Source organism: Acanthisitta chloris, unplaced genomic scaffold (assembly GCF_000695815.1).
Source record: "Acanthisitta chloris isolate BGI_N310 unplaced genomic scaffold, ASM69581v1 scaffold23528, whole genome shotgun sequence".
Lineage (NCBI taxonomy): Eukaryota > Metazoa > Chordata > Aves > Passeriformes > Acanthisittidae > Acanthisitta > Acanthisitta chloris.
This window is the reverse complement of record NW_008687849.1, coordinates 1-12,433: the sequence shown is the minus strand read 5'-3', so window position 1 is coordinate 12,433 and position 12,433 is coordinate 1. Positions and strand designations below refer to the sequence as shown.

The 12,433-nt window shown below is 52.2% G+C and overlaps 1 protein-coding gene across 1 annotated transcript; it reads right to left on the bottom strand.

Moving 5' to 3' along the window:
* Positions 1 to 930: 930 nt before the first annotated feature.
* On the bottom strand, positions 931 to 8,367 carry SLC6A7 (solute carrier family 6 (neurotransmitter transporter), member 7; the record flags this gene model as incomplete). Its single annotated transcript, XM_009080803.1, has 13 exons — positions 931 to 1,146; positions 2,059 to 2,226; positions 2,434 to 2,534; positions 2,906 to 3,005; positions 3,345 to 3,476; positions 3,559 to 3,671; positions 4,048 to 4,172; positions 4,726 to 4,829; positions 5,497 to 5,631; positions 5,935 to 6,073; positions 6,561 to 6,795; positions 7,372 to 7,503; positions 8,187 to 8,367. Coding segments are annotated over 13 exons (1,881 nt in total), but the record flags the coding sequence as incomplete, so codon positions are not given.
* Between the last annotated feature and the right edge of the window lie 4,066 nt (positions 8,368 to 12,433).

Below are 12,433 nucleotides of genomic sequence, written 5' to 3'. Positions count from 1 at the left end.
GGATCTCTGGCTGATCTACCCCGATATCACATGCAGGCACTGAAACTCAGCCTTCACCTTTCCCTGGGAAAAGCAGCACCCAGGGCTAGGTCCATACCTTGGATCTCCCTTGGCAATGAACGTGGCTCCTCCTTTGGCACTGGGTCCAGCTGAGACCTGTCCCTGACCTACACACATGGGGAGACCTTCCTACACACATGGGGAATGGGTCCCTCAGCCTCTTCCCTTCCTTCAAGTCACCCCAGCCCTGCCAGAAACCATAGGAAAGAGCTGCCTTGCCCTACCAAGTATGGTATCTGCAAGCCTGGAAAGGTCAAGCTGGTTTGTTTACAAAGTTTTTCTTTTTTTCTTCTACTTGTTTTTCACTGCTCATTTATTAGTTCAAATTTCTTTAGGATGACACTGACTTGTGCTGGTTTTGCTGGAATATTTCTGTGTGAGTAGAGTGTGATGGCACACACTGTCCTCAGGGCATGGAGGATGATGTTACAGCCTCTCTCACATGTGTTTATGGGTTATTAGAGTCGAATACACACAAACAGAGAACATACCAATGTAGAGGACCTCCTTATCCTTCTCCCTGCTTCCTGCAGCCCGGACATCCCTGCAGCCCAGACATCCCTGCTTGGGGAGGGCAGGGCTGGGGCTGAAGGTTGGAGTGGGGCAGCCCCAACACTTCAACCATACACTGTCACATGAATGCATGGACTCATCACACAGCTTGTTACACTGAACAGAAACACCTCGGGAGCACCAGGACAGGCAGCACTCTATCCTGGCAGGGCCAGGGCAGTGGTGAGGAACATGGCAGGGCTGGCATCTCTCGGCTGCTCCCCGAAAGACCTCTGCAAGGTGTCCTGAAGTGCTGCAGTGCAACCTGTGCAAACTGGGGGGTGAGCTCCCACACAGCTCATGGGACACGGAGTCCCCTCACATCATGGACTCCTCCTCATCTTCCTCCTCCATCTCCCGGTCCACCTCAATGGCCGTGTTCTCAAAGCTGGTGATGCCTCCGTATTTCCGCATGTGGACCATCAGTGGCTTGGGGGACTGGCTGCCAGGCAGGCTTGCCACGTACATGCCAGTCCTGTTCTCCTCCAGCGACGGGCCCCAGTCCATGGTGGGCCGGCTGGCTTGCTGGACTCGCTGAGAGGAGACAGGCAGAAGGAGCACAGACATGCTGCACCAGCATCCCCTCCACTCCCTGCCAGCACCCCCACATTGCAGCTCACTCGTCCCTCCCGGGGGACTCTGTCAGGCCCCAGGGACTGGAAGAGCCCCCCAGTGAGGATAGGATGGGGTCAAATGCTTGTCCTGAAGGTTTTTGGGAAGGCAGCTCTAAGTGCCTTGCTGTGGGCTGGGGAGATGTCATGGTCTGTGGGTGCTCGTGGTGAGGGGCTATTGTAGGGATACAGCCCTGTGGAGTGGGGCTAGAGCCACCTGGACAAGGGGATAGCCTCTGCCAAGGTGGCTTCTGACCATTCCACAGTGCTCATGGCTCTGTCAAGAGAGATTACAACCACAAGTGCTTCAGCACATGCGATTGCTGCCTGGGGAGGGCAGCAAGCTCTGTTCCTCTGCTTTTAACGGCCTGAGGAGAGCAGTGAAGGGTTGGAAAGCTGTGAGCAGTCAGCAGCTCTGTAACCTGCTCCTGGGAGAAGCCTTTCAGTGCAGGGATCCCATCTGGGCTGCCTGCACAGTCTGGCAGCTGCCTGCCTTGCTCTGTCGTTACTCTGCCGAATGGGTGCAAAGTCCCAGGTGCCTGTGCCTGCCCCACGCTAGGGACGATGTTCAGGGCACAGCGGGCTTGTTTTGGAGGGGAGATGTACACAGGGCTGCCCCTTGGGCAGCAGTGTTACTCAGTACCTGCCTGGCATCATGGGAAGCAGCACTCCTGGAAATGCCTCGGGATGTGCCATCTCTCACACCCCATGGGCAGCAAGAAGGGATGGGGACACACACCTCTGGAGAGAGGATACAGGCTTGGCAGGGGCTCATGCTCACCCCTGCACATTTCTGGGATACTCTCCAGCAATTCCAGGCCCCAGCACCTCCTACCTCCCACAGCGTCCCTTCTTCTTGGAGCACAGCCACCACCATGCCCATGGGAATCATCAGGCAGGATAGGACTCCCATGAGGATGCCCAAGACCTCGGCCCAGGTGGGGAAGCGGTAGCTGCCGTACTCGGAGGGCTGGTACTTGACAATGTTATACACCAACAGAGCCTGCGGAATGGGAAGAAAGTGAGTTCATCCCAGAGCCCTCCAAAGGTCTCATGCTCAAAAAAGGCCTGGAGAGGATGGAGACCTCCCAGCAGAACAAGGGTGGTCCCTGAGGCAGGAGATGCCAGCAGAGTGACTTGTTACACTAGGAGGTCACCCAAGGATACTGGCAGCACACTGGCTCTCCAGCACCTCAAGCTGAGCAGTTACCATCATTGTTGCTGGGGATAGAACTGTCCAGCAGGCTCTGAAGTAGGGCCCTGGTTTGAAGCCCAGCATCATGTGGATATCTCGGCAGAACCTCTTCATGCCTGGAGGAGGGAGAAGGAGAGTGGCTCAGAAGTTGCGACCCCTTCCCCAGAGCCCAGCGCCTGTACCAGGCTGCCTTGCACTGACCAAAAGCAGTGGTTTCCATCCTCTACAGCAAGGAACTGTCTCCCCTTCTGGCTGGGAGGTGCAGGAGGGGGCCCAAGATGGTGCTGTCTGAGGGACCAGGCTCAGCACCACACATATCTTTGGAGAGGTGAATCCAGTTATGGCCAAGAAGAAACAAGTGGTGGGAGCAGAGATGTTTCATGCTCCATTGTGAGGCTGTTGACTTCCCTACCACTCCCTCTAAATCCCTCTCTCCACACAGACAGGCCATCCTCTCCTGTGCCCCTGTGGGGACAGGCACTCTTACCATAGACACGTGTCACCACGAGGCAGGTAGTGATGACTACCACCATGAGACCAAAGCCAGCACTGTAGTCATCCAGTAGGACCAGCCAGTACATCCCACCCTGCAGAGACAAAGCACAGTGGCCAGCATCTCTGAGACTATTGTCCCAATAAAGCTCCACCCATATCCTCCCACTTTTGGTGACCTTGGGGAAGACAGCAGTCAACACTCTCAAGAGACATCACTGTCTTTATGGGGTTGGTGTAGGGATGGGATCAACACTATGTCATTCCCCTTGTCCCTCACATCCCCTGGAAGCCCAGGCCCATCAGTCATCTCACTTCTACCTGGTTACCTGTTATGAACACACTTGTGTCTGCAAACTTGGCCCCTGACCTATGTTCTGCCTAAAATGAGGCCCTAGTTGTTTCCCATGGCAGATCCAGCCCCATAGCCATACCTCAGTTGTGAGGATGAGCCCCATCAGGAAGAGGATGATGCAGATGACAGCTGAGAACAAAGCTTTCTTTGGCCGCAGGTAGTAGGGAAATTCATCTGTTACTGCTGTAACAATGGTCTCCATAAATGCAAACTGCATGCAAAGGAGAAGAGGGTCCCCTGAGCCCCCTGGGCTGCCTGGGCTCCATGGCTGGCTTGGTGGGCTCTGTCCTTACCTGGCTGTCCAGGCCCAAGGTTAACAGCATGAAGAAGAACAGGAATGACCAGAATGGAGAAAGGGGGAGCATTGTCATGGCCTGGGGGTACACCACAAAAGCCAAGCCAGGGCCTAGGGGAGGCAAAGGACAGCAGGGTGAAAAGGGAGTGACAGCACTGGGCACAGGGAGGAGTGAAGAAAGACCAGCCGAGCAGCACAGCAGTGACCTGCCAGGAGTCTTGCAAGGTGAGCAAGAGGGGTCCTCAGCAGAGAGTAGAGGGGTGCAGGAGAATTAACCTGCTCATTGCTCAGACCTTCATTAGACATCACTTGTTGCTCAGAGTTTACAAGATAGGAACCTGTCTCTCCCCTTCCCTCCCTCTGGCCAGCTGTGCATACATCATCATCCCTCATGCTGACACCCTCAGGTGCCTTCCTTCCTGGAAGTGATGGTCTTCAGAACATCCAGGCAGAGGGGGAAGGGGAAAGGGTCTTTGTTTGGCCTCACCTGCTTTTGCCACCTGGTTAACAGGGACCCCAAGCTCCTGGGACATGTATCCCAAAACAGAGAAGATGGCAAACCCTGCCAGGATGCTGGTGATGGCATTGCCCAGGGTGACTATGAAGGTGTCCCTACAGAGGAGAAAGAAGATGGTTTGAACATGCTTGCTTCTTCCCCCTGACACCAGGGTGTGGTGGCATTGCCAACCCCAGGTGTCATAGTAAGGTGACCTAGTGACTCTCCCCCAGGACTTCTCTGGGCATGTGCTTTGCAGGGTCAAAAGGAGCATATATCTTGTGACATAGGTAACTTTTGGGGGTTCCTCCTAAGCTTTCTTTCCCCTGTGGAAGGAATCAGACCAAGTGTCCAACTGCATTGGATGCTGGGGACAAGACAAACATTCATAACTCCAGCCTCAAATATCCTTGGCTTTCAGCACCTACAGCCCAAAACTTCTGAGCTGGGTGTTCAGCCTTGGTGCTTAGGATAATCTTCTCCCACAGATCCCTCTGTCCCTCTCAAGCCTGTGTAAGCTGCCAGGCATCCATATGATGCTTGGGCAAGGAGCAGTGTTGGGTGACTGTGTGCTGCACCATGTGCTTCTGCTGGCTTCGAACCCGCTGGCTGAGGTTTTCATGGCACCCCCCAGCCCACAGTTTTTATGAGACAACAAAGGATTCCCACCTGTAAATATTCTGATGGAAGGTGTTGTACGAGGCAAAGGTGAGGAGGCCCCCGAAGCCCACCCCAAGGGAGTAGAAAATCTGCAGGGCTGCCTCAATCCACACCTGGGGGAAGGAAGCAGTTCTGAGGAGAGCAGGAGTTTGGAAACCTCCTCATGAGGAAGACAGAGTTGGAAATCTGCTTCTCCAGAACCCTGGGCACATCTTTCCCAGTGCTCCAGGCATACGCAGCCCAGGGGATCTTTGCCTTTCCTTGCTAACATGCTCACCACTCATAGTGAATCAACTGGCTAGTGGAAGGGCCAATGAGAGTGTTTAGAGCCAGCCCAGCATGCCATTAAATGCCCTTGTAAACCTGTGTGGTCTCTGCTACCATCATTGCTGACCCCTAGGAAATTCTCTGTTACACACAGATTGCTTAAGAACAACAGAACAGCCAAATCCACCACAGGCACCCATTGCCACCCCCAGCCCATCACAGGAGCTGGGATGATCCTGCTCACAGTCCTGGCACCCAGGGGAGGTGGTGAGAATGCCACCCCCTGCATGCAGTGCCAGAAACACAGGCATGGGGATGGGATGTGTGGGAAGTGTGGTAAAGACAAGGTGTGGGGCAAAGACTTTTGGTCTAGGAACAATCAAGAGAGATGACTTTAGATCAGGGGCTGGCCAGAAAAGACTCTTGAGTAAGGGAAATACCTCTTGCATGCTAGAGGTGGCAGGAGAAGGTTCGTTTTTGTGTCTTGAATAAGTTGCACAACATGCTGCTCACCTTGGAAGACAGCAAGTATTCAAACTGGGGCGTGAGATAAAACTGGATCCCCTTCCAGGCCCCTTCCAGGGTCACACCACGAATGAGCAGCATCACCAGGATGAGGTATGGGAAGGTGGCAGTGAAGTACACGACCTGTGGGAGAGCAGAGCCAGCTGGGAGAGCTGGAAGGGAGAGCACAGCATGAGCTCTGTCCTCCAGCCTTGTCCCCAGGGTGGGACGTCGCATTGCCAAGTGTCACCCTGCAGTGCTGGGGTCCTTGGGCTGCTGCAGGGCTGGTGTGTCAGCTCTGCCAGTGTCTGGGTGTGCAAGGTATCCCCAAAGCAGCCTATGTCCAGCAAATGCTGTTTGTGGCTCTCATTTTCCCAGATGTGCAGAGTTGCAGGCACTGGTGAGCATCACTGTGGATCCCCCCAAAAGAGACCACCCAGCCCATACCTTGCCAGAGGATTTGACTCCCTTTAGGATGCACAGGTAGACAATAGTCCAAGAAAGGAGCAGGCACAGACACAAGTTCCAGCGGATTGTCCCAGGATCCCCAATCCCTGAGCTCCCTTGGATGTGCAGGACGTACCGGCTGGGGAGAAAGGAGAACCAGTAGTGAGTGGCCATGGGCACACCCTTTCCTCATCCAGAGGCATCTCTGACCCTAGAAATGCCTCTGCTGCAAAAAATAACCTTGTCAACAATCTCAGACACTGGCAGATATTTGCCAAGGAAAGGGGAGCAGCTGGTGTGATTATCCCACCACATATTAAAGGGCCTAGAAAGGATGCCTGGCATCTTGAGAGCAAATTCCCAGCCATTCCAGGCATGGGATGCATTTCAGTCTAACACATCTCCAGCACAGAAGTGCTAGAACATGGACACTTCCCACATCACAATGGCTAAACTGAGATATCACCCACAGCTGAGCACAAGAGCCCATCACAGCACCCACAACACCAACCATGAGTGCTCAACATGCCATGAGACATGCAGCACAGACCCTTAACCACTCATCCCATACCAATCTTCTCCCTAGTTGGATGCCAACCATGTCTGGGTTGGGCTGACCTCTTTACCTCCAGTACTCCTCGCTGGGGCTGACGGTGTTGGTGATGTTGACGGGGAACGTGGTGTTCCCTGCCTTGATGATATGGTGGTCCAGACACAGGTCAGTGTTCCACCAGTTGCCGCAGTGCTGCCAGGGCAAGTCGCTTGTGAGGGACGCAAAGAGGTAGAAGAGAACATAAGCAATGATCATATTGTAGTAAATGGCCACCAAGGAGACGATGAGGATCGTGCCCATGCCAACGCCTGGAGGAAGGAGAGGGTAAAGAAGGAGTGAGCCATCTCTCTGGAGCAGAGCACATCCAAACCCAGGGTCAGACACTGCATCTCAGCAGCTAAATGTTCAAGCAGTCAGAGGTTTATCTTTTGGGGGGATCCTCTTATTGCTGTTATACCCTCTGGACATGCCTTCTCTGTATTGATAATCTATTGCCTCAAACAGATAACTTTACTCCAGCTTAATGTTGAGAGTAAAAGTATTTGATTTGACCTCTTTTTTTAAAAAAATGTTTTATTCTTACCTGTGTCTTTAACATCATTGCTTAACTTTCATGCTTCACTTGGTAAAATAGCTAGCTTAATAATTTTCATACCATTTCTAGAGCTGGCCATGCCATGCAGAACCCTCAAAGACTGACAGATCTCATACATATCTTGCAGCCACTATAACAACTAACTCAAAATTCCAGCCCGCTCCACCTTCCCCCAGAATTTTGATTCTAACAAGAGCTTTGAGCATCAAGAGATGATGCTGCTGGTCCATGTCCTCATCAAACAGCTCTTGCAGAGACCCTGCAGAGGCTCTGGACTTCACCCACGCACCTTTAAAGAGAGGGCTTATCTTCCAGACAGCAAGTGGCCCCAGGCTGGAGAACTGGCCAAGTGACAGCTCCATGAAGAAGATGGGGATCCCACAGATGGCCAGCATGATGAAGTAAGGAACCAAGAAAGCTCCTGCAAGAAGCAAGGTAAAAAAAAAACCACCTGAAAGTAACACAGGGCAAACACCTAAAGCTCATCTGTGACAGTGAATAACATTCACTCAGTATCTGTGACCCTGAAGGATCTACACCAAAATCAGGAAGACAGCAAGGAGCAACTGTTAGTGCAGGAGGAATGGGCTGTGATTCAGCTGGTGCTGTGCTTCCCCCCTGCTTCTGACTTTTTCCCCTTGAATCTTTCACCAGCACTGTGAAATTCTCCAGTTACTATCACATGCCACAAGCAATTGCTCTGGGAGAAGTTTGCATGAACACCCCAGGCTCTTGCATTGCAAAAAACTTTCTACCTCCTCCAATAGCTGGGAAGTATTTGCTGACCCCACTGAGTCCTGGAGAACACCAGGCCAAGAAGCTATTGGACACCAAGAGGGATGCTCAGATGGTGTTCAGTCCAGCATGGAGCTGGGGATGCCTCCAAGGCCAGGAATAGAAAGCTGGGCTGGTAAGGCCCTTCCAGGCACGGATACAGGTGGTTAATGCCCTAAACAAGCTTTGGGGGCAGGAAGAGGCTTCATCCTTTCACATTCATAACTGCTACTTCCCAGCTCCAAGAAGGGGAGCATCTCTTTGGGGATATGTCCCACCAGCCCAGTTCAGTGAGGGGAAGACTGGCCACTCCAAGGCATGCCCAAGTACCTCCTCCATTGGTGTAAGCCCTGTAGGGGAACCTCCAAACATTTCCAAGGCCCACACAGTATCCGATGCAGGAGAGAAGGAAATCCAGCCGTCCTGTCCAGTTCCCTCTGTCTTCTGGGCACTCAGAGGCCAGGTCCCCATCCTGGATGCTGGGGCTCACCAGGAGATCTGGTGTCACCGGCTGAGCAAGAGAGCAGGGGATGGGAGAGGGCAGACAGTGGTTGAGGAAGGAACAAAAACAGGGAACGAAGAGTGGGAGAGAGGGAAGGAGTGCAGTGAGCCCATGTGTGAATTTGTGACCCCAAGTCACAGCAATAGCACTTGTGTCTTGAGGATATCCTGTCCCAGCAGCTCTCTGTTCATCACCCACCCCAGACAATGTCCTGCTCTGAGCAAGCAAAGGGGACAAATGCAATTCCACGCAGCTAGAGCTCCCCTGAGAAAGGCAGGATCAGGGGAGACCAGCCAGAAAGAGTTGTGGGTACCCTGCACCAGTGTGCACATGCACTCAGAGCCTGCAGCAGACCCCAATCCCCCGGGACACCAGAGCTGGCTGGTAAGCAGAACCCAGCAATGCCCTGCTGTGCCCTTTGGGAAGGTGACAGTCACCTCCTCTCCTCTCCTCCTCCTCTCCAGCTGGACTGGACTGGAGGATGCTCTTGCTGCTGGTTCCCATGGAGACACTGAGCTGTGTTGTTGATGGCGAGTTCTGTCAGCTCTCACCCTTCACAGGGTGCACCCTAAACTCCAGCTCCTGGCACCACAGCCATGCTGCTTGCAGCCCAAAGACACCAAACACAGAGGCGAACGCACCCCCATCCCTACCTGATGTGCAAACCCCTCGAGGGACAGGACAAGCCAGGACAAACTCTTCCCAAAGCCAGCCTGAAAAGCACAGCCCCAACAAAGCCCCTCCATGAAAAGCCCATCCCTGCTGGATGCCACCGTCACAAGACAAGGCCCGGAAGAAAAAGTTTCAGAAACACAGGCTGAAAAGTCAAAATATTACCCAAATGTAATACTACTGCTACAAAACCGTTGCTACCTGGCAGCCCTCCTGCAGCTCTCCAACATAGCTCTCTGGCTTAGCAACATCTCCCAGCCATGGCCATGCCTGCTAATTAGCCCAGCACACACAGCAGGCATGACCCACAGCTGCCTGTGCTTGCAGGGGATAGACAGGCTGCTCTGCAACACCCTCCTGAAAGTTTCAGTAGCTAAATCCTGTATTCACAAAAGTCCCTGCAGGATGGGGAGCTACGGGGTCATCACAGGGGGATCTTCCTACCAAAAAATGCTTCCCAGTCCATCCCACTGCCTGGTAAGCTCTTGATTTCCAGGTTTGCAACACAGAAAAACAGCAAACAGGGATGCTGGGAGATCATTAAATCCTCTCACCTAAATCCTGCGCCTCTGTCTGAATCCTAAACACCTGCAAGAGGCATTGGTGGAGCTGCTGCAAGATCTGATTACACACAGGTGCCTGCCCATCAGATAGATGTAGCACATAAATCAACAACAAGGAAAGAAGTGAACCAACTGGACCTTTTCCAAACTGTGAATGGCCTGGTCCCCATCTCAGACCCTTTTCCAAGGGCCGTGGGATGTAGTCTCTCACCTCTGTCTGGGTGATGACTGTCCCCTTTATTAATATATTTAGCTAGAGATCTGCAGTTTAAATTTGGGACCCCACAGGAGAGAGAAGGGACTGCTCAGGCATCAGATAGACCCCAAGGACAGTGACAGTGTGGGGGACTGGTGAGGTATGGGCCAGGGAGGATGCTGGAAAACACACACCATGGCTACTACAACTGCAATGCTCAAAAAGGCCCCAAATTCCAACATTTCCATAGAAATCACAGAAAAATTGGCCTATTTGCCTGCCATAAAATGAATTGCAAAGCACAGTATTTAAGGATTCCAGCCCATCTTTATCCCAAATAGCAGAGAGAAACATACTTCCCTGCTTGAGACTGCTGGAAATCTCACACACCGGCCCAATTCCAGACCCTTTTTTTAGGATTAATGCTCCCTTTCAGCCTCTGTCATAACAGGAATTTTCATTTTCAGCAGCAGCTGAAGTGCTCCACTGCTACAATATTGCTCTAGTGCTTTCCACCATCAACTGCCATCCTTCAAACCCGGCTCCTGTCTCGCGGTTATAAACAGACGGGGACTAACAGCTCCCTTGGCAACCACGGCCTCTTTGAACACAGCATCACTTTCCATTATTCACCAAAAGATGCTCCCAAAAAAGTCAGCAAACCAAAGGTCACTGAGAAGAAAAAGCACTTTAGTCTCTGCCAAGATAAGAGCTGATGTCTATGAGGAAATTGCCGTGTGCTAATTATTTTCTGTAAACCAATTTACTTAAACAAGTCTAAAACTCAGCTGTATCCATGAAAAAGACAGGCAGATCAAAGTTACTTTTTTCAGCATATTTTGTCTCCATTAAATCTGGCATTGTGGGGTTATTTTTTCAGTGTTTTGTGCCTGGATCACAGCCTTTGATCGGGATAAATGCCACCCGGCGCCAGATTTCTCCCCTGCGGATCCAAGCACAGTGTGTCTCTAAAGTGTGAGTCACTTCAGATTAGTTTGAATTGCTTGTTAATCTCTTCGAGAAAAAAAACCCAACCAAACAGCATAAAAATTAATTCAAATGTAGTATCACTTAGAAAGTGAAGTAAATAAAGCATCACTATGGTGTGGAAGAGCCCCTTGAAGGGCTGTGCTGCCCCCGGGTACCCCTGGCCTGGGATCACAGCACATGCCATGAGAGAGAGCAAGTGATGGTGGAGACAGCCTAGAGGGGTTGGGGGCTGGAGGTGGCTGAGGCTGAAGCAAATTCATTACAGCAATGTCCAAAGTGCAGGGAATATGCACAGATACAAATGCTTATGGTCTATCATCCATTAAAGAGGCAGTTCCATGTATCTATCTATCTAATAATGTCTGGTGAGAAGGCTTAAAGCTCCTGTCTTAACAATGGGAAGTGGATCATAATGAGAGGGAGAAGAGGCTGTCAGGGTCCCAGGTGGGTGCTTCAGTGGGGCTGGGCACATTCCTCCATCAGCCACCACCAGCTCCAGGCAAGACCAATGCCAGCGTGGACACAGTGGTCCCAAGGTGGCCACGAGCACTGGGTTCTCCATATGGAGTTGAGAGACAGTATTTTTGGGTAATGAAGAACAGAGGACTCTGAGCAGTACTGGGAATGGGGAAAATAACTCCAGAGACATCTGCTTTCCATTCCAGCTGATCACCAGTGGACTAACTGAATTCCTGAATAAATGTCAAATAGGATCACCAGCATCAAGTAACTCAGAAGGCCATTGGAAGGGACAAAGACAACTTTTAATGGATCTTGCAGTCACAAAATCATCTGAAAAAACAATTTCTAGGAAAGAGGAGGAGAGAGAAGAGCTAGACAATGCCTCCAAAGAAGAATGGAGAAACAGGCTGCCAGAGCCATCAGAGAGCTGCTGGCTGTCACCAGGCCATTGCTGGCTTTTTTTACATCATGTCCAAATATCCTGGGAATTTCCTGTCAGGGATTAAATTCTCCGAGGTTTTCATTCTTCTGAGGGCTGACACAGGTTGGAATCACCCTGCCCTGTGGTTAATGGGCATGGTTTGGCAGAGGTCACTGCCCGGGATCCTCCAGGAAGGACTGGCCCTCTGGCAGCAGCAGCTCATCCCCATGATGGAGCTGTTCCTGAGAGACTCTGCCACCCTGCTCCACTGCGTTCCCATGTCGTGCAGGTAAAAGAAAGAGCTCAGTGGGGAGGAAACGGGAACTCAGAGAGGCTGGTAAGAGCAAAGTGGCAGTGGAAGGGAGCCTAGGATGGGAAAGCCTTACAGCTGGGTTTAAAAAGGGTTTCCAGCAGGATGTAAAAAGGGTTTGTAGCTCTGCCAGCTCTGCCCTGAGCCCAGATTTCAGCCTCCAGCTGACCCCCCACCACCCAGACCCCTTTAAATCCTACAGAGGAGGATGAGGAGGCAATCCAGGCTGCAGGTGGGAAAGGCACTGCCCAGCTCCCTGTGCTCATCCCAGCAGCAGGATCCTCACACCTCACCCCTGCACCTGAGACCAGGCAGTCTCGGGGTGGTGGGAGTAGCATCCCCAGTGTGCCAGGCAGTGGGGAGCCAGCTCTGGCCCCAGTGCCACCCACGTCGCCTGGCCAGACACAACATGAGTCACCCACCGCCGGCAGCACCTGCTGGCAGGGAAGGGTTGAGGGAGG